Source organism: Leptodactylus fuscus, chromosome 4 (genome assembly GCF_031893055.1).
Source record: "Leptodactylus fuscus isolate aLepFus1 chromosome 4, aLepFus1.hap2, whole genome shotgun sequence".
Taxonomy (NCBI): domain Eukaryota; kingdom Metazoa; phylum Chordata; class Amphibia; order Anura; family Leptodactylidae; genus Leptodactylus; species Leptodactylus fuscus.
In genome coordinates, this window is record NC_134268.1 from 175,639,554 (window position 1) to 175,659,246 (window position 19,693).

The 19,693-nt window shown below is 41.6% G+C and overlaps 2 protein-coding genes across 2 annotated transcripts in view; one reads left to right on the plus strand and one right to left on the minus strand.

The window, feature by feature from the left end:
• Window positions 1-9,625, minus strand: part of PLEKHA8 (pleckstrin homology domain containing A8) — a 39,270-nt gene extending 29,645 nt beyond the window's left edge. Inside the window, exons 1-3 of the mRNA XM_075271439.1 lie at window positions 9,336-9,625; window positions 3,873-3,989; window positions 1,476-1,631 (exon numbers count right to left, since the gene is read on the minus strand). Of these exons, the coding sequence (XP_075127540.1) occupies window positions 1,476-1,631; window positions 3,873-3,989; window positions 9,336-9,483 (421 nt within the window). The 5' untranslated portion in view covers window positions 9,484-9,625. The remainder of the gene's footprint in view (window positions 1-1,475; window positions 1,632-3,872; window positions 3,990-9,335) is intronic.
• Window positions 9,626-9,782: 157 nt separating this feature from the next.
• Window positions 9,783-18,702, plus strand: FKBP14 (FKBP prolyl isomerase 14). Its single transcript, XM_075271472.1, has 4 exons — window positions 9,783-10,074; window positions 12,511-12,662; window positions 15,698-15,825; window positions 17,580-18,702. The coding sequence occupies exons 1-4, from the start codon at window positions 9,887-9,889 to the stop codon at window positions 17,736-17,738; spliced, it is 627 nt and encodes a 208-aa protein (XP_075127573.1). The 5' UTR covers window positions 9,783-9,886; the 3' UTR covers window positions 17,739-18,702.
• The last annotated feature ends 991 nt before the right edge of the window (window positions 18,703-19,693 follow it).

The window sequence follows — 19,693 nt, forward strand, 5'->3', positions numbered from 1 at the left end:
GCTGAATACTTGATAATGCCAGATTACTAAGACGCTTTCATGTTTGGTTAGAAAAAACAAAACACACACAATGATCTCTCTAGTTATGTAATACAAGATTAATATTTTCTGTAGTGCTTGCCAACGCCTAGTCATCCACTATCTAAAACGTATTTACCAAAGACTCTTAGGCTTAGTTCACACGTAAATAACGGGTGGCTTATTTTGGCACCGGAAAAAAATGCTTCTTACTTAGGAAGCGTTTTTTTGATCTTGGCACGCTTTTTGTGGAGCGTTTTTTTGTAAAAAGTGCTTTCAGGCAGTTTTCCCATCCTTTAAGAGAATGGGCCGCAAAAAACGCATCACGTGTTTTTGTAAAAAAAAAAAAAAAAAAGCGACATGGTTTTTTGCAAAAAAACGCGCGGTAAAAAACGCTTCCCATTCACTTCTATTGCTTTCGGAAAACGCCTGAAGAAAGGTCATGCTGCTTCTTTTTCTATGCTCGCTGATTTTTCTAGCAGTCTACATAGACTAACATTGTATGGAGGAGGATTATGATGTGGATTCCGCTATCAAAATCCTCCTCCATGTCCCCATGTGAACTAGCCCTTATTCTACATAAAAGAGCTTTCAAGATGACAAAGGAAATGTACACGGCAGTCACATAACCTCCATTCCTCTGTCAGTAACATTACAATAAAGATTTTATAACTAGATAGAAAAAAAAAAAAAAAAACCCAGGCAGCAATAAAAGTCTATTCACCTTCTACTCACTACACCTTGACTAATGCACCTGGAAAGTGGCCAAAAACGTGCTTCAATTTAGCCCATTGTTGGTGAATTCTAGTACATATCAGCCCCTGCTATCCTAGAGGGTAGGACTCCAGGTGGGCCCGGGGCAGGGGCTCCCGAGTACATCAGATTTACTACAGGTCGTCCTAGAAAACTGGCGTGAGATAGGGCTAGGCGATTATGACCCAAATTAAAATCACCATTATTCAAAATTTTACCTTGATCACGATTAATGATTTTAGGATACGCTCCTTTCTACGTGCCACGCCCTGTATTTATATGCCACTGCGTTTTGGTTATTCACATATCAGCAATCCTCATGGTATAGCGTACAGTTAATGACATGTCCTTTAGCCAATGGTAGTGTGAGACAGGATGACGTGGAAGTAAAACAACTAATGTCAGTAAGGTCACTGTCCTGATGTTTCAGTTATTATTTAACCTGAATTGCACAGCCCTCATGTGAGTTACATCACAAATCTACGACAGTTCCTGACTGTCATAGATCTGCGATCAGATGCACCTATATGGCCAGGAATTACTAATACACCAGATCCTCTTAGTAATTCTGGTAAGTCGAGCGCCTGTTGGGGAATCAATTAAAACTGGCATAAGAATTGCCAGTCTTAATAGATTCCACCCCCTGTGTGTTGGTAGTCTCAGACACTTTCAGTACTACCTTAATATATTACAGGAAGCCTTACCTTTCTCTTTCTTTGTTCTGATGTCTGTTATACAGGCTTTTGCTGAGCCCAATGCCACGAGCCACTGTTGGCGCTCTGCTGCTGTCCTGGCCTTTAGGTAGAAGTACTGCTCCCCTGGAATGGCTAAATCCATCCGAGTGTTATCGGTGGCATGTACTGTCAATGCAGAAATGTATATATGAATATTATTAGTAAATATATGATACTTGCATACTAAAACAATGTAAAGGGCATTGTGCTCATCTTTACTAAATTCAGATCATGTTACTGAAAACCGCCATCTATTTTCCCAAATCCTCCTAAACGTGAAAACCAAAACAACATACCGCCGAACATTTAGAACAAGAAAAATGCGTGCATTTGCACATGTAACAAAGACAAAAAATACAAAAAACATATTGCATGTAACATTTTACAGGGTGTGAGAAGGTGAAAGGCAAAGTGCTGGAGTCCCGCTATATCAGCCCAGATTTCTCTGTGACTATGTGTGGTCCAGTGCAGGTCTGGAATAGGCCTCAGCTCTAGGTGTGGGTCATAGGCTCGGTACAGGGCCATAAAAGGCTGCAGAGCCTGCACTTCAGGGCAGATCCAGGGAGTGAGAAGAAGTGCCTGGATCTGTCCTGTAGAGCTGAGTTTTTGTGAGACCAGACTGGGACTTGTGCTTTGTTTGATCGTGTTAGCAATACTTTGTATTAGTTAGAGCTCGGACAAGCAGGAGTTTTGTTTTGCCTTAAGTTAAGGCTGTATTTTATTTTGCTTATTTTTGGTACCTGATGTGAAGGTTTATTTATTTTGCTGTTTTTACTAAATAAAACAGTTTGCACCAGATTTTGTGTCCTTGTCTCTGACTGGTTGAGTCTGCACCATTGCTGCTACCGATCCACCTTCCCCGCAAGGGCCAAACAGGTGGTATAGCATCCCCTTTGTTTCAATGAGGTCATGGTGCTGTTTGCTGCACAGCAGGTGGCTGTATAGCTGTGGCCCTTGTATACTCAGGATTAGAGGGGACTCAAGATGTCAGACCTCCACCAATAGACATATCCTAGCTATATGACATTAATTTCAGACTTGGTAGATTCTAAGGATCCTCTTTACACTTGAGCATAAGGTGCAGTTAGTAAGGGTTATGGACAATGGAAAGAGGCATGTAAGATTGAACTGGGCCATTTTCGGCCATATACTTTTCTATAGACTCCCATAGCTACCCCTGATGTGTGCAATGTCCTTTGTTGCATTAATTTTTGCATCATTCCTTCGCTGTGACATTACTGATTTATCCTGTTCTTTGAAATCATGTGTGCATTATATTTCCATGTTTAATGTCCATGTACTATGACATCACAGTGTTTATTATCCCTCCTATGTTTCATCGGTGTCCATCGTTACTTTACAGTGACATTACCATTTACTATTCTTGCACCTTGATATTGGTTTCCCTGTACTGTGATATTATGCTGTTCATTGTCGCTGTACTGTGACATCACTGTTTGCTAACTTTGTACTGTCTTATCACTGTGTGCATTATTCCTGTACTGTAACATCATGGTTTATTGTGCATTATCTCTTTGCATTAGGAAAACCAAAATTACAAGAAGCCTCATGGATAAATGAAATAAAAGGAAATGACTTCATTCTTGTCTAATAAGTGAAACCCCACTTGTCTTCATGTTATGTTTTTGAACGGTTACAATAAATCCTTATACCAGCTCCTGGGGAACATTAGCCATAGACTCCAATTAAACCAGGTCTCTAGAGACAGACATGTTTTTATCTAACAAAAATGTTTGGATGAAAACAAGTTCAAGCTCAAAGCTCTAGAAGAAAGTCATGGCAATAGTCGTATGGTTATCATCCATCAGCAATAAAGCGGCTGATCTACAAACAGCTTTTGCAGAGGTGAGCCGCAGCCAGCCAGGAATTTTTTGGGCAGCAGCCATTGTATTACATAGCGGCTATTCAGATGAATGTACAGAGCAGCTCTCTGTTCTGGATCATAGAGTGGGGTCCCAAGTGGAGGACCCCTTTCCAAGATGTCCGTGTACCCTAAAAGGACATACGGAAAGAAGTTGTCCTCATAAAACGCTACTATGAGGAAATCCAACAAGACTGAATTCACAATACTTAACACTGGATTTTTAGGGGTTTTCTTCATGAAGACAAAAATTGTATCCAGTAGACAAAAACTGCATATACTTTCTATTAGGGTAGGTAGGAGAGTCCTCTGCTTAGAATCACCCTTTATATACCACAATGAGAACGGCTTTGTAACAGTGGTTCCTGCCCTGGTGGACTCTTGGTACATGGATGGCCACTCATTTCCATGTTGGCATATAATACTACATTTTCAAGTTAGCAAGATCAGCAATTTTACAGCACTGTTCATTTCCAGATACATACCTTGAATTTCACAGACAGCCATCTGGATGCTTCCCTTACAACCTTTCCAGGCATCTTCCCTCGAGTCGTAATAGGAGAGAATTCCTCCACAAAGAAGAAACCATCTTGGCTGCCACCCTAGAGGAAATCATAAGAAACATTGCATTACAATTTTTTAACCAAACTATTACTGTTACATGATAATGCACATTATTTTAGTAGAAGGGGAGTCTGTAAGTGCAATGGCCAAATATAGGGGTACAATACTCTCCTTCCCTACTGCTCTATGTAGAGATGACATTTGTAGTGTATTTTGTAAAAACTTGAAAAACAAAACAAAAAACAACCCATCATAAATTGCATAAAAGGTAAAATAATTAAACCCAAGCTTCCTATTACAATACCCTGCTTAAAGCTATTCTGCACAAGGAAGTGCTATTGCCAAGAGCAACAAGGCTCGGCTATACCTATCGCTATACCAAATTTGTCTAGATCTATAGTTGTTGGGTCCTGCATAAAGATTCTCTGCCCCCCACACAATTGAGATCCACTTCTCAGAGGACAAGAATATATATATATATATATATATATATATATATATATATATATATATATTACTAATATCATTGTTATTATTATTATTATAAGACACTTCACCTAAAGTGCACGTATATATTACTAATATCATTGTTATTACTATTTATTATTATTAATTATTATTATTATTATTATTATTATTATTATTATTATTATAACAATGATATTAGTAATATATACGTGGACTTTAGGTGAAGTGTCTTATTATTATTATTATTATTATTATAATTAATAATAAGAAGACACTTCACCTAAAGTGCACGTCACTGTAGGACACGTCAGAATTTCTGCAATAATTCTGCTACACTTAAAGATTCAGTTCATACATGTTTTGACAGCATTCAGATGAACTCCCCCCACGCCCCACACAGCTGTGCTGGATCAGCTCTATGGCGTCGCTTCCAACGCCCATACTATACACAGCAAGACTTCAATGGAAGTCGATTTACAGTATAGACTGTTGCTGGCTCCAGGCAGTGCATAGTATTGTCTTTGGAAGTGTAAGCTGATCTGGGGGTGATATGGCAGCTGGTATGTACAGCTTATCTGTGCAGTGGCTGCCTGAAAGCTCCCACCAAGCAGATATTATGGCCTCTCCTAAGGAAGGTCATTACAAAAAAAATTAAATCCTGAACAGCTCCTTTAACAAAAAGTCTTTTCACACTGCTGAAGGTTTGCTACAATTGTATTCAGTCTAACTTGGACTCAAGAAGAATACATTTTACCAACGCTGATTCATTGCAGTCAATTATTAGGACAGTAAAGAGGTTTTGGGTATGTGTTGGTTTGGAAGCTACGGATATAATGTCAGAAATTCATTAGCAGCAAGCAGAGGTATTAAAAACAAACTAAAAATTGAAGTATAGTAAAAAATTGCAGAATGCTTATATTATACAATGATAAAGCTGTAGTCATATAACTGCCCTTTAATACCACAAGGTTATCCAGCTTAACATAAGGAACGGTCAAGTACAAGCGTCACAATGATCACACTGCTAAGGCTGCCCAGGGTGTAGGACATGACAGACCCACCATAAATAAATATTACTACAGGGCTGAATAGAGAGGGAGCCAAATGTGGACGGCTTCATCTTAGAAACATGTTACCAGTGTGAGATAACCAGCCGTGAATGTTGTCCTTATATTATATTCCATCCATAGCAAGTCAGTCACATGTGATAAATCTATATATGATGCCTGCAGCTGAACATACTAAACCACAGTGAAACTATATCAATAACACATAAACCAATAATCCAGATAAGACTGACGGCTCAGAGTCTCCGCTTTCATATGCTACCAATCTTACAGCTCTAGCTGTAATAGAAACCGAGAAATCATAGTTATAAACACAGCCGGGAAGCGAATTTCAGATGCCACATATACTCTCAGTATTCAAATGACACCAGAAGTGCTTTTCTAGATGTTATAGAATCGGGGGACACAATTATTTGGCAATGATCGGGGACACAACTATTTCCACCTCGCTTGGCAATGATAATATTTGTATATAATAACAAAAGGCAGGTGAGGTATCCAATACAACAAATCATATAACCATACTATTAACCCATCTTTTTACAGCAAAACAGAAAATACCCCCACAAGCAGTGGCGTAACTAGGAATGGCGGGGCCCCGTGGCGAACTTTTGACATGGGCCCCCCCCCCCATCCCAACTGACGCCGAAGACCTCGACCGACCCCCTCCTCCGCACTCTATTATGTCCCTTACTGGCCCCTGCACACAGTATTAACCCCAACAGTGTCCCCTGCACACAGTATTAACCCCAATAGTGTCCCCTGCACACAGTATTAACCCCAATAGTGTCCCCTGCACACAGTATTAACCCCAATAGTGGCCCCTGCACACAGTATTATCCCCAATAGTGGCCCCTGCACACAGTATTATCCCCAATAGTGGCCCCTGCACACAGTATTAACCCCAATAGTGTCCCCTGCACACAGTATTAACCCCAGCCGGGATCGGCAAGTGAATAGGGCCCGTAACTGCCTATTTAAAAAAAACCGCAGCGGTAGCGGCTGTCACCGGGCCCCCTAATGGCCCGGGCCCTGTGGCAGCTGCTACCACGGTAGTTACGCCACTGCCCACAAGTACAACATATTTACCATGGGCTGGTAGAAAGTCTAATGATAAACCAGCACACATTACCAGTATCATCCACAATCGCCTGAAATGAGAATGATGCCCATCTACTGTAGTCTGTACTGTGAGAAGGCTGAAGAGTCAAACAGATCTTGGGACAGTAGGTTCTCTTAAGAGTTGCTTTTTCTGCAATTGTCCTCTCCCTTTTCATGTTTCGTCTGCCTCACTGATGGGTCATGGGATGGGTTTTTGCAGCCATTCCCAGCTGGTGATGCTGGCCTTGTCTTTTTTAAGGTAGGTCTTGACAGTGTTCTTGATGCGGATTCCTCTAGTCATCGCATGTTTGTTGGCCTTGGCTCAGCTGAGAGTATTGCACTTTACTGGGAAGAGTTGGTCATCCCGATTCAGTGGTCTCTGCACCGTAATAATTAATTTATGGTTGTAATACTGGTTGTCTATGCCAAAATTAGTGTGGCGATCCTTCCAGATGATAGAAAGGTCTCATAGCTATACAAGAGGCTTGAGAAATGATCTTGATTGAACCGAAACATCGCTCATGAATTAAAGAGACTTATTTTTGCATTTTTTTTTTTGCTAAACTTGGGAATGCTGCCTGAATTTTCTTTGAATTATACAAGTGGAGATACATACATCCTTATAGGCCATTAGTTAGTTTCCTTCTTGAGGTCATTGTTTGCTAGACATGATGGTACAGTTTTATGAAGGACATGCCGCCATAGCTTATATGGTATGGAACATCGTCTTCAATAGTTGTCTTTTAGCACAGTTGACTACCAAAGGATGGACTATGGTCAACAACCTTCTGCATCTCTCAGCAATTATTACTTCTGTAGGCTCGTTCCTCTGAAAAGTGATATCTTTCCTACATTCTTGGAAGCACTTGGCTGACAGCTGACTCATGAGTTTGTGTCAAAGAATAGAAGAGAAATAAAGGCCTTGCCTTAAGATCTTAGTAATAATTACCTGAAGAAACAAAGAAGTCATGGAAACAGGGACACCAGTGACAGCAGCACCACCTGTTATTGAGGTAACAAGCAGCCAAAAGTGTCGGCAGGTTATTATAACAAGTAAGGCGATTCACATGTCAAAAGCAACAACCGTGAAAAATTTTATACTTCACGTCTTATACTTTTCTGCTGCACTGCGTTATATACCTAAGTTATTAGAAGTTATTCAAAAACATGGAACAACTATGCTGGAAACGCTAATACTTGTAACAGATAATATTTCATTGTTATTGAAACCTAATGACAATACAAATCTCCAGTGCACTCCGTCAGCATACACAATACCTTGTGTCCTATATATTACTTACCTAAATTCTAAGCCTGAGCAATTATGACCTAACTTAATATTATGATTAATTGAATGTTTTACCTTGATTTTGATTAATGAATGATTATTGTAGGACATTCCCTTTCTACAGGTCACTGAATTTATAAAAATATTTTAAAAATACAAGAATCAGTACTCATACTGATCGAAAAAATCCAAGAAAAAAATTCCAGCATGCCACCAATTATCTAAAATATAACTTTTACTTCAATGTATTATAAAGATGGATATTAATTGGTGGCATGCTGGAATTTTTTTCTTGGATTTTTTCAATTTTCATACTCCTTTACGGTCGGGGGTTTCCGTGCAGCCACATTGGTCTCAAACTGTGAATTCAGGACAAATAGAACGATTTTTTGTTTTGGCACTCATACTGATCCTGACACTGCCTTCCCAATGGATCCCGATCCCACACTGCTACCTACTTCCTGGCCCGTCTTGAGACCCAGGGAATGACTGATCAACCAATAAATGGCCACCGCAGTGTAACACTTATGCGAGTGCTTGGATGAGTGGTACATTCTGCGTGTCAAGACGGCCCACAAAAGTCTCAAGCAGGAAGGGTCCTGGAAAGTGTCAGAATGCCAGTAGTGGGAATCGGTAAGGAAAGAATGGCTTTTTATTTTCTTCAAACCCATTCTTTTCTAAAAAAAGAAAAAGAAAAAAGGACAATCCCTTTAACACATGAAAACTTGCAAGGAAGATATAAAGAGTCTCTAAAATAAGAATGAGCCATCTTAAGGGCTTATGCCAAGGGAGAGTGATGTGACATTGTTGCTGAATGCCAGGGTACTTGTCTGCTAGTGACTAGTCATATGGGCCACAGAGTCATAGCGCTATTCTTCCCTAGAAGCATGGCCTCACAAAATACCTACTGATAGCAGTGATGTGTGCACAAGCCTTTACAACGTAGTATACTTCAGATAGCCACGATGGAGAACCAGAATTTCAATGACTTGCTCCAGAACTTTTACAGAAGACACACCTAGTTGTACCATTACACCTGCTGGATATGTATGACTCTTGAAGTCTCTTCCCTACAAACATCAATGTGAATTGTTCCATATTTATATTGATCTATACATATTTATGTCACAGGCAGGTGACGGTATTGTGCCTGTCGGCTGTACAGTGGTAACACTGAGTGGTACAATAGATTTAAGGCAAACTAGAGCGATGTCCAAACTTATTACATGCTCATGGGCCCTGATATAAGGATTCCCCAGATAGTACAGTGTGTGCCATCTATAGCACCAGTGTCATGTTATGTGGTCCAGGGGCCCCACCAGGATTTAGGACCCCCCGCCCCAGAAATACATTCCTGATTGCTTGGGTTGAATAGAAGAACAGTCACTATGATCTGGCAGACACATCTGTAGTCCAGCACACAGCAGCAGCCTCCATGCCCTGTCCTGTCCGGCACTTACCGCTCAAGTAATTCGTCCACTTGTATAAGATCCCTTCCATGTTGCTGGGGGACAAATCCGCTTCACATGGCCCGGACTCCGGCATGTCTCCCCTGAGGTAACGTGCCAGCTTCCTAGCACTACTTGGCTCCACTCCAGCGCTGGTCATAGGGCAGACAGTGACAGGCGGCTCAGCGCATTTCCGTTGTGAATAGCAACAAGCAGCGCCAGTTGCAGCGCACACTACGCGGTACAGGCGTCACAGCCCGCCCCTCTACGTCTCCATCAGCAGAGCACAAACAATCCCCTTGTCCCATTGTCACCACCCAGCAGTCGCTTCCTGGAAGTGCTCTTAGCCAATCACAGATCACAGCCTGATCAGCTGACTAACACTATTGACCAGTAAGGTACGCCCTCTATAAACACGCCCACCTTCTCAGCCAATACGGAGAACGCTGTATAGTTAAATGTCCCTAAAGCAATAGAAAGTTATAGAAGGGCCGTGCCACGTCTGCTGGCGCCGAGGGGAGCGCGGTGCTATGTGCTGGAGGAGCCGCTGACACAGGAGCACCATGAGGCTGCTGCTACTACTGGCTGCGCTGCTGGCCTGTGCCGGCGCCGCGCTCATCAGAGACCCCGAGGTGCAGATCCAAGTCCTGGAGAAACCTTTCCTGTGCAAGAGGAAGACCAAGAATGGTGACATGCTGCTCGTGCACTCCGAGGGCTTCCTAGAAAGTAACGGGACCAAGTTCTATTCCACGTGAGTACTCTCAGCAGCTGCTTTATTGTCCCCTGCACTGGCTGGGATTGCTGCAGGGGCATCAGCGCTAGACTTCACTGCTCGTTTACACGTCAACCAAAGTAAACCAATATGTGGCGGAGTTTATCTGAACTGTTGCAATGGGCTAAGATCCTGGACAACATCTTATTAAAGGAATCCTATCATTAAAATGACACTTTTCTTTCGATCGCACGTAGGAATAACTTTAAGAAAGGCTATTCTTCTCCTGCCTTTAGATTTCTTCTCCACGCCGCCATTTGGTAGAAATCCAGGTTTTCCTTGGTATGCAAATGAGTTCTCTTGCAGTACTGGTCGCGTCCCCAATGCTGCGAGAGAAATCTCCAGTGGCGTCTCCATCTTCTTCTGGAACGGCCTCTCGCGTCTTCTTCCGGTGCTGGCTTCAAACTTCTAGGCATGCGCAGTTGGCTCAGCCGTCAGGCCTCGGTCAGAGCTGACTCCACATGCCCACTTGGTGTAAGTGGCCATTTTCTTGTGGCTGCTTACACAGTAAGCTGTGGTAATCAGCCACAAGAAAATGGTCATGTGCATGATGGCAGAGCCGACTGCTCATGCGTAAAAGTTTCACCCCAGCGCCAGAAGAAGACCAGTAAAGAGGCTGTTCCAGAAGAAGACAGAGGCGGCGCAGGAGAGTTCTCTCGCAGCATTGGGGATGCACCCAGTGCTGTTTGAGCTCTGAGGACCGCCCCCAGTGCTGTGAGAGAACTAATTTGCATACCGACGAAAACCCTGATTTCTACCAAACGGCGGCGCAAAAAACTGCAAGCAGAAAACAAAAGCTAGCGGTCTCCATAGACCATCATTGTATGGAGGCAGATTTTAAGGTGAAATCCACCATCAAAATCTGCCTCATTGCCCCCCGTGTGAACCATCCCTAAGACCACTATGCCCACTGCAGTCACCAAATGTAGAAGCCTCATTCTGCTGCCAGTGTACCTTAGAGTTTTTTTTTAAAGGGGTTGTCTGGCCCCAAGATGTGGTGTGTGTGTATATGTTGTTTTTTTTTTTTTCTTTCTCCTCCCTCTTTACATGATGACATTCACATTATTTGCTATTAGTATATTTGTGGGGTCCCACACAGTGGCAGCAGCCCTGTCTTCTGTTTTGTGGGGACTCCATTCAATGCCACACCTATTACGTGAATAGGAGAGACGCTGCTAGAACAGCTCACCTATGTGGGGTCCTGTGTCAGACCACCACAAGTCATTCTACTGACCTATCCTGTGGGTGGATGGCTCATAAGTTTGATAAATCTATTTAAGACTGGGCAACAACTGTAACAAGTTTCTAGTATGATCTGTAGCATCAATCACAAATGTATCCGTGTTAACAACACATCAAGCTGTAACAAGCCACTGTCATTTTTCACTTCTAGCCATAAAGTCTCCTACATGTCATTGATCTGTAAGTGGCTTATTTATCATTCTGACTTGCAGAACATAGGAGTTCTGTGTGCAAAAAAAAAAAAAATGTGGAGCTGCCTGTCTCTGGACAAATTTCCTCCACATTCTAAAAACCTACATGCCTGACTGAGCAGTGCTGAAAAACGGTAGAGAAAAATGCTGTAGAAAAAAACTCAATTTTTTTTTTCTGCAGCATTTTTAACTGTGGTATGCCATGTGGGGTTGTAGCCTAAAAGCTTTATATTTTTCACTTTGACATGGTTAAATTCACTACGCCACTAACTAGCACTTCAAGTGTGTGTGTGTGTGTGTGTGTGTGTGTGTGTGTGTAAATCCCATCACTCAGAAAACAGAATTTTGAGAGTAACTTATGGCTCTTTTCAACCGCCCTTCCAAATTCTGACTGTATAAGCCATGGTAGAAAGACTTGTTTTCCTGCCAGTTGGCTTCAAATAATGGGGCAGTAGCCTTAGGGTGCATTCACATGGAGTATATACTCACTGATTCTGAACGTGTAAGGGCCCCATTCACATGGAGTTTACGCTCCGTGTATTCTGTCCATTTTACACATGCAAAAATACACATGTACAATGTAGTTAGCCATTGAGTTCAATGGCATGTTCGTATAATGCGCCTCTTTTTGCCGGCTCCCATAGAAAGCAATGGGATCTGTTTCAACGCCACTGATTCGGAACGAGTTACACGTTCAGAATCAGTGAGCGTATACTCCATGTGAATGCACCCTAACACCGTGGGTTCTGTGGAAGATCAAGCAGGACTCGGTTTCAGTACCCTAAAAAAGGGCCTGGTACAGCCTCCCATTAAAAACAGTGGGTGGTAGATTCTGATCAAATAGGATTCTGTCTCCAAAATAGCTGCAAACTGCTACATGGAAATGGGCCTCTAACTCCAAAATAACTTGTGATCACTGATTTATAACAATTTAGCTCTCCACTGTATAAGGTGAAGTTATTCTTGCTTCTGTCACTTACAGATATGTGGAGAACAATGGTCAGCCTGTGTGGTTTACGCTGGGTATCAAAGAAGTTATTAAAGGTTGGGACAGAGGCTTGAAAGATATGTGTGTCGGCGAGAAACGGAAGCTAACCATCCCCCCTGCTCTGGCATATGGTAAAGAAGGAAAAGGTAACGCTGTTCTAGTGCTAAAATTAATTAAATATATATATTTTATTATTATTATTTTCATCAAAAATATTAGAAACAAATGAAGTATACTTGCCTTTCAACTTGAGTAATTCACAATGCCTGAAATGGGCCTTCCACCATCTAGATGGCTCGCTGTAAATCGGTAAAGTGGATGGGCCCATACACTTATTTTGAAGGGGAATTAGGAGGTCGTGTGACTGCTTACATTTGCTTTTTACTATAGTGTTACAGTGGATTGTCAAGAGAAATTTGTTTAGAAAAGCGTCAGGTTCGGTTAATAACCATTACTCCTCTCGCCAATTCACTTTTCTTATGATTAGTGGGTCCAGACTAGTCTTTACTTTGTTTTCTGTTCCATTATGCAGGAAATGCCTTATTAGCCAATTGTGGGGTTGAGTGGGCATTTTCAAGTATTTCTGCTTATAGACTCCACCACGTGTTGTGGACTGGGTAAGCGTTGAGACTACATCAGCAGAGGATTGGTGAAGCGAGTAACGCTTACTGACTTGTAACTGACAGCTCTGGCTCCATCTCCAGCAATGCCGTTGAAGTGAATGGTAGTATGGATTCGTTGCAATCTGCATGGGCATGTCTACATTCAGCTTGGCAGGGATAAGATTTATGTCACACCTGTGAGAACCCAAAACCTCAGCAATAGCTATAGATAAAGGATAATGCCATAAAAATATTTATCCTTTAAGGGTAGACTTTCAAGGATGTGTATCCCCAAAGGAAGAGAAGTCTATAAATCTGAGATGAGTGAACTGTGAATTCAGCTTTTAACAGTAACCTTGTATTCTGTAACTTGGGTAGAGTACAGTGGGGCAGACTTACAATTTTTATTTTTTGGGGCAAATGTGCATTAGTATGTGCTGTGCACCACGCTTGTGACACTTTTTGTGTTTTGTTAAAGGGGTGTGACTTAAAGGGGTTCTCCTGGCATCCTCTTCATTTGTTTACATAGGTAGCTTCCTGCTGTCTTAGCCTACAACTACCATGATTCCCCTCCCTGTTTCCCTAGCTAGCCTGTGGACTACTAGCCCTACCTAACTCAACTAATGTGTACTATGAAATGGTATTTGTGGGTGGGTATTCTCTTTGCAACATGGTGGTGGTGATTTGGCCAGACCTCACAGGACTCTTGGGGTTACAACGGTAGAAGGTAGCCCCTTGTTATCATTCTATACTCACTTGCCACTTACTTTGTATGTTCACTGCTTTCTACCACAATGTAGATTATATTCACACAAATTTAGCTATAGTATTTGTAGAGTAAAAAATAATCAGTACAACTGTTCACCATACCTACCATATGTACACTACTTCTTCACTAACCTCTTCTGTTTGTGTTGTACTTGGTCCAAAGTGTGTTCTGGTCTTTCATGAATGTGCTCCTTTGGAAAGCACCTCTACGTCCTCACAGATCTCATGCATGTGGATCCCCACCCTCTTATCAATGCACTTGCTATAACCGGTAAGCTTGTTTCACTGCACGAATTGCCTCAAAGGTTCTACTTAAAGGTACGCTATGGTGGCAGATCTTGAATGTACTTCCATGGCTACCTTGCATAGCTTTTAAAAAGTCTCGTTAAATTGTATGTTGTGGGGTCCCCCCCCAACCTTGAGTACTCTATATGTAAAGTTTGAGCTGTCTCTCACTCTGCATGGTAACACTTCTAGGGGATGTTCACGGTACCATTATGATCGTCTGTTGCTCTTATCTATCATAGGATGAGAGCAATGGACATTAACAGTATTAGAGTGATGGACACAGTCAGAGCCTCCTCTCTCTGTCAGTTCCTCCTTGAGGGTTGGCTCATTCTGCACTGGTCACTTAATCAGGATCTTTCACCACCTCCATCACTTCAAGTTTTTAGCATCTATTAATAGGCGCCGCTTCAATGATTCCAGCTCCAATTGGAGGCAGGCAGTGTCAGAGCTTGGATTCGCACCCCTTGCCTTCTGTTTGATATAACCCTTCTGACAGTTTTAGCGCTTCATATTCTATTTACAGTCTCTACTAGCACCTATTAAATGTAATATAAAGAGTTGGAAGTGGTGAAAGGGTCCTCTTTAATGTTCGTTGTATGACACGATCAACGGACATTAAATAATGGTAGTGTGAACCCACCTGTACAATAACATGACCTAAGCTACAGTATATCTCACATCGATATATGGCATGGATTGGAAGTATGCTATAACCATACAAGCTTTTTCTAACATCTGCCTGCTTCTTCATATATCTGGGTCCTGGCAGATTTAGCCATGTACTTGTTGCTTGGCTAGAGCAGGCCTCAGGATAAAGCTACAGTCATATTTTTATATATTAAGGCCTCAATAGTATTTCAACAACTTTCACTTATATATCGAGTGGAACTCTAGTAAAAGTGTTTATTCCCTGACCTGTTAGAAATATGCAAATTGAAATGTCTGCTAGTTTTCTTAAGTGTCTGTTTTCAAGTTATCAACTCTTCCTTGTGGTCCTCAGATGTCATGTGCCCAGCACTCTGACTTTCACAACGTCTTGCATGTGGACAGGAAGTCCATTCCCATAAGTCTTGATGTGAACACCCTAGAAAAGAACAGCGAAACTGAATCATGTCCATACACAAGGTGCTGATAGCTGGAGAGTCTTAATGTTGGTCACATGACACAGCTGAGGACCAGAAGGAAGTGGACAACTCTCTCAATTGCAGCTGCTAGAAGATTTCTAATAAACCAAAGAAAAGTATTTCTTTAAATCTCTAAAACTAGAAATGTTTTGTATTGCTTTTACCTTTGACTGGTAAGTTGAAAATCCAGGGTCGCAGGAACCTATATACGAAGTGTTTGCACTTATAATAACTGCTACCCCCCCCTTCCCAAAGTATCCAGATTGGTGAAAAAGGGATAAGTAAATCCTTGGAAGGAACACTTCCAGTGAGGGCAGGTACATCACTCTAATATTTCTGAGCACCCTCATGATTGTGCAGCCTCTAAACTGTGTCTACTCTTAATGGTTTTTGTTTTAGGAAAAATTCCACCAGAGAGTACTCTAATCTTTAATATTAGCCTTATGGAGATCCGAAATGGTCCAAGGTCCCATGAGTCTTTCCAAGAAATGGATCTGAATGATGACTGGAAACTGTCTAAAGAAGAGGTAAAGTTAAAGGGTCCAAATACTGGCTCCTGTGCCTTTTTGTGTGTTATGGAAAAGTGAACTATGAAGGATACAGATGAGTTTGAACTTTTAATAACTAAATTCAAGGAACTGCTATGAAACTTTAAAGTGTACCTCCAATTATATACAACTTTTCATAAGTTTTGCAATAGAGCTTAAAAAAGAAAAAATTCTCCCCTTCCAGGCCATTACTTTCTTCATATTGGTCTATGAAGAGAGGAGTGAGACTCTATTTTGCTGTTTCTTTGCTCTCCTATTCTTAAGCTACTTTAAGACTGCTAGGTTATAGATAAGAGGATTCTAGTGCACAGAATGAGGAAAAAAAAAATCTAGCTGTAAGGAAATTCTCCCTCCCTTCTCCATAGTGTTCTGTGTGAGCATAAGTAAGGTAAGGAATATAATGGAATCAAGCAGTCATCAAGAGCAGGAGAACAGCTAAGAGTAGAAGGAAACATATCCTTAAGAGGGGTGACACAAGAGGTACTCGGGGGCGGCATTGCTTGAACAGTGGTTAGACAATTCTATAATAGAGGTCACTGTAGGCCCACACTAGCGTTTTGTCTCTGTACAAGACTGTCCCACATTCTGCACAACTGTTTTTTTTTTTAAGCAGCTGTTTTAGGTCCACCCTAAGGCCCCTTAACACGGAGGATACGCAGGCTGATTCTGATCAGCGGCGTTTAAAACAGATCCCATTGCTTTCTATGGGAGCCAGCATATGTGCACTCCCCATAGAAATGAATGGAAAAAAGCAGCCCATTCATTTCTATGTGGAGCGCACGTATGCCGGATCCCATAGAAAGCAATGGAATCTGTTTTAAACGCCGCTGATTCGGAACGTTTAAACGTTCAGAATCAGCCAGCGTATCCTCCGTGTGAAGGGGCCCTAATGCTAGTGTCAACTTAGCGTAAGTTGATTGTCTTAACAGTGATCCCCAAGTTACAATGGACTCAGGATACAGTGGTCTTTCCTGGGTTATTGCACTAATTGACTAATTAGTAGTGCCCATCTACAGTATAGGGCAGTACTACATGTTCTGTACTCTTACATGTGCCTGGATGATCTGCTTCTTTGGACACCAGGTGAGAGAAGCTTCAAGATATATTTTTGAAAAAGCGTCTGTCAGCATCACATAAAGTAACGAAGTAACTTCCAGCAGCTCTTACTGACTTGTGTTTAAGAATTTGCTATATCGATTATTAAATTAGTATTCTTTTTGAAGTCTTTGGAACCAATTACTAGTTTTCCATAGTTATGGTTTGAGCTAGAGGTGTAACATAAAGCTCCTGGGCCCCAATGGCTAATCAGTACCAAGCCCCCTTTATAATGTATGTATTGGTCTACTCTCTTCATATTGAGGAGAGAGGTACCCTATGCCTCCTTATGCACAACCTCAATTTGCTTTCCTGGTTCCAACCTACAATGGCTGTTTTTCAGCGGTAAGACTTCTCCATTTGGAGGGCAAGCTTCACCAACATGGCAAGAGATGCTGCCAAATAGTTGACAATTTATAAGGCGCACCAGTGGATCAAGAATTATGGCAATGCTCCAACTAACCATATTCATTTCCTGAATTGAACAAGTGTTATAGACTGGAGTCATTTTGTCTTATAGCAATGATATTATGGCCTAATTGTGTGAAAAATGTGCAAGAATACACTTATACTACATTTTATTCTACAAAAAATAATTTTTTTTTTTTATTTTTTTTTTCCCCCCTCCGAATATTCAGGTAAGGGCTTACCTTAAGGCAGAGTTTGGGAAACACGGTAACTCTGTGGATGATAGTCATCATGATGTCCTGGTTGAGGGAATATTCGACAAAGAAGATGAAGATAAAGATGGCTATATTTCTGCCAGAGAATTTACCTATCTGCATGATGAGCTTTGACATGCACCTAGTAGGTTTTGCTACAAATGCAAGCCCAACAGTCATACATTAGATGGTCATCTGCCAGTCTGCAAATTTGGACTTCATTAATCTTATGTGTATGTCCTGCATTATTGTAGAGAGAGTAAGCTAGAACTGTCTGCATTCTGTTCTATAACTGTTTGGCAAGTACTTGGCAGAACAGCGATGACTGCGACATTTCTAAATGTGCTGGATAAATCTGATTTGGCATACTTTCAGAAAACTGTATTAGCATTCCATAAGCACCAATGGACATCTGGATCGTCCTATAAGAAGACTAAATTCCCTCTTCCATGCTAGTCTGGTAACCATATTGGTTTCTTGTAAGAGAAATGGCTCCAACAAAAGTATTCAGTTCTTTGAATAAGGACCATGTTATTAGCATCTCTTCCCTATACTGCATAGCCCACATTGGGCACTTCAGAATACGTTTCTGGGAGAAAGGAAAACTCAATTTTTATACTGTATGAATTCGGGGAATCTTATGCAATAGCAATGTGCTTATTCTTTCACTAAATGTAATGTTAAAAAGGAATCTCACCACCACTTTTTCTGCCATGTGTCTGAGCATAAGGAAGTGACCAGACTGCTGGTCTCGGTGCTGTCTATAAAGTTGTGTGGTGTGTACTTTAGTTCTTGGCTGCATGGCACTGAGGATAGCATCCATTATATTCATGATTTGCCAGATTCCTCTTCCTTCCCTCTTCTTTAGTCTGAATATCCTGTCCCATGAATATCACAAATGTCTCCTCCAGTGTGATGCAACGAATAGTATTTTTTTATATAAAGTTCTTCAATGGCATGGAGCTGAATTCAGTGTCTGCGTCTTTATGCTGCCCCAGAGGTGGTGCCAGATTTTCTTTAAAGAAGCATAATGTATGTCCCGGCTGTCACTTTGTAGTAAATGTTTTTATGTTTGCATTAAATAAAGGTATAAAGCCATCATATCTGTACTGGTTTTAACTTAAACCCTTAACCTACAAACTAGAGACTTAACTAAAGGAGTGAATTTAGCACAAGGGAGAAGTATTAGGGTAAAGCCATTCCTGCCTCTTTACCCCAGGTAACCTCTGTTTCACAGATCTCCAGAAATTGCTTTCCCCTTCAGAAGTCTAGCTGGAAGCTCATGAGCCCAATGCAAAATCTGTAATGGGGCACCTTTCCCCTGTGCCATTTATAAAATTGTTAAATTTTGTGTTATGGGTCCCCCTCAAGGTCTGGATCCCAGGAGCAATTGCTATAACTGTAGCCTGTAAAGTTACATCCCTGCTCCATTCCTTCTGAAAAACGATAATAATAAAGAATACTATTGCCTTGATGTGAGAAGACGTATCATTTCATTACCTGGAACGCACCAAAGAATGAAGGAAATCCTGCAGCTTGTTTAAGTTGCAGGGTAGATAAGGATAGCAGGCCGATTAGGGACACATTAGGAAGGTGGGTTCGTCAAGCCATTATACTAGCCCAGGGGTAGGGAACCTTGACTCTCAAGTTGCTGTGAAACTACAACTCCCAACATCCTCCATTGGAGTTCCAAGAACAGCAGAGCAAGTATGCATGCTGGGAGTTGTAGTTTTGTAACAGCTGGAGTGCTGTACGTTACCTACCACTGTACTAGCTCGTAAAGTTGGAGGCAGGCTATTCCCCTTCACTCTGACCATCAAGCCGTTTCACCAGAGCAATGGCCACCAAGGATGAGAAATGTAAGGCAGGTGTATGCACATCCGCTTTTACCTTCTGGCACTATTGGTTGGCCTTGGGGATGTATGATATATCTTTAGTGCAAAGGAACATGGGAAGAATATGCAAATCTGTCTCCCAAGATGTAAACCGGGAGACAGTGCCTCTGTTATGCTGCCCTCTATGGGAAGCACCCTGAACATCATGCCCGACTTTCCCAGAAGTCTTCTCTCTAGGCTCCGGACGCCGATGAG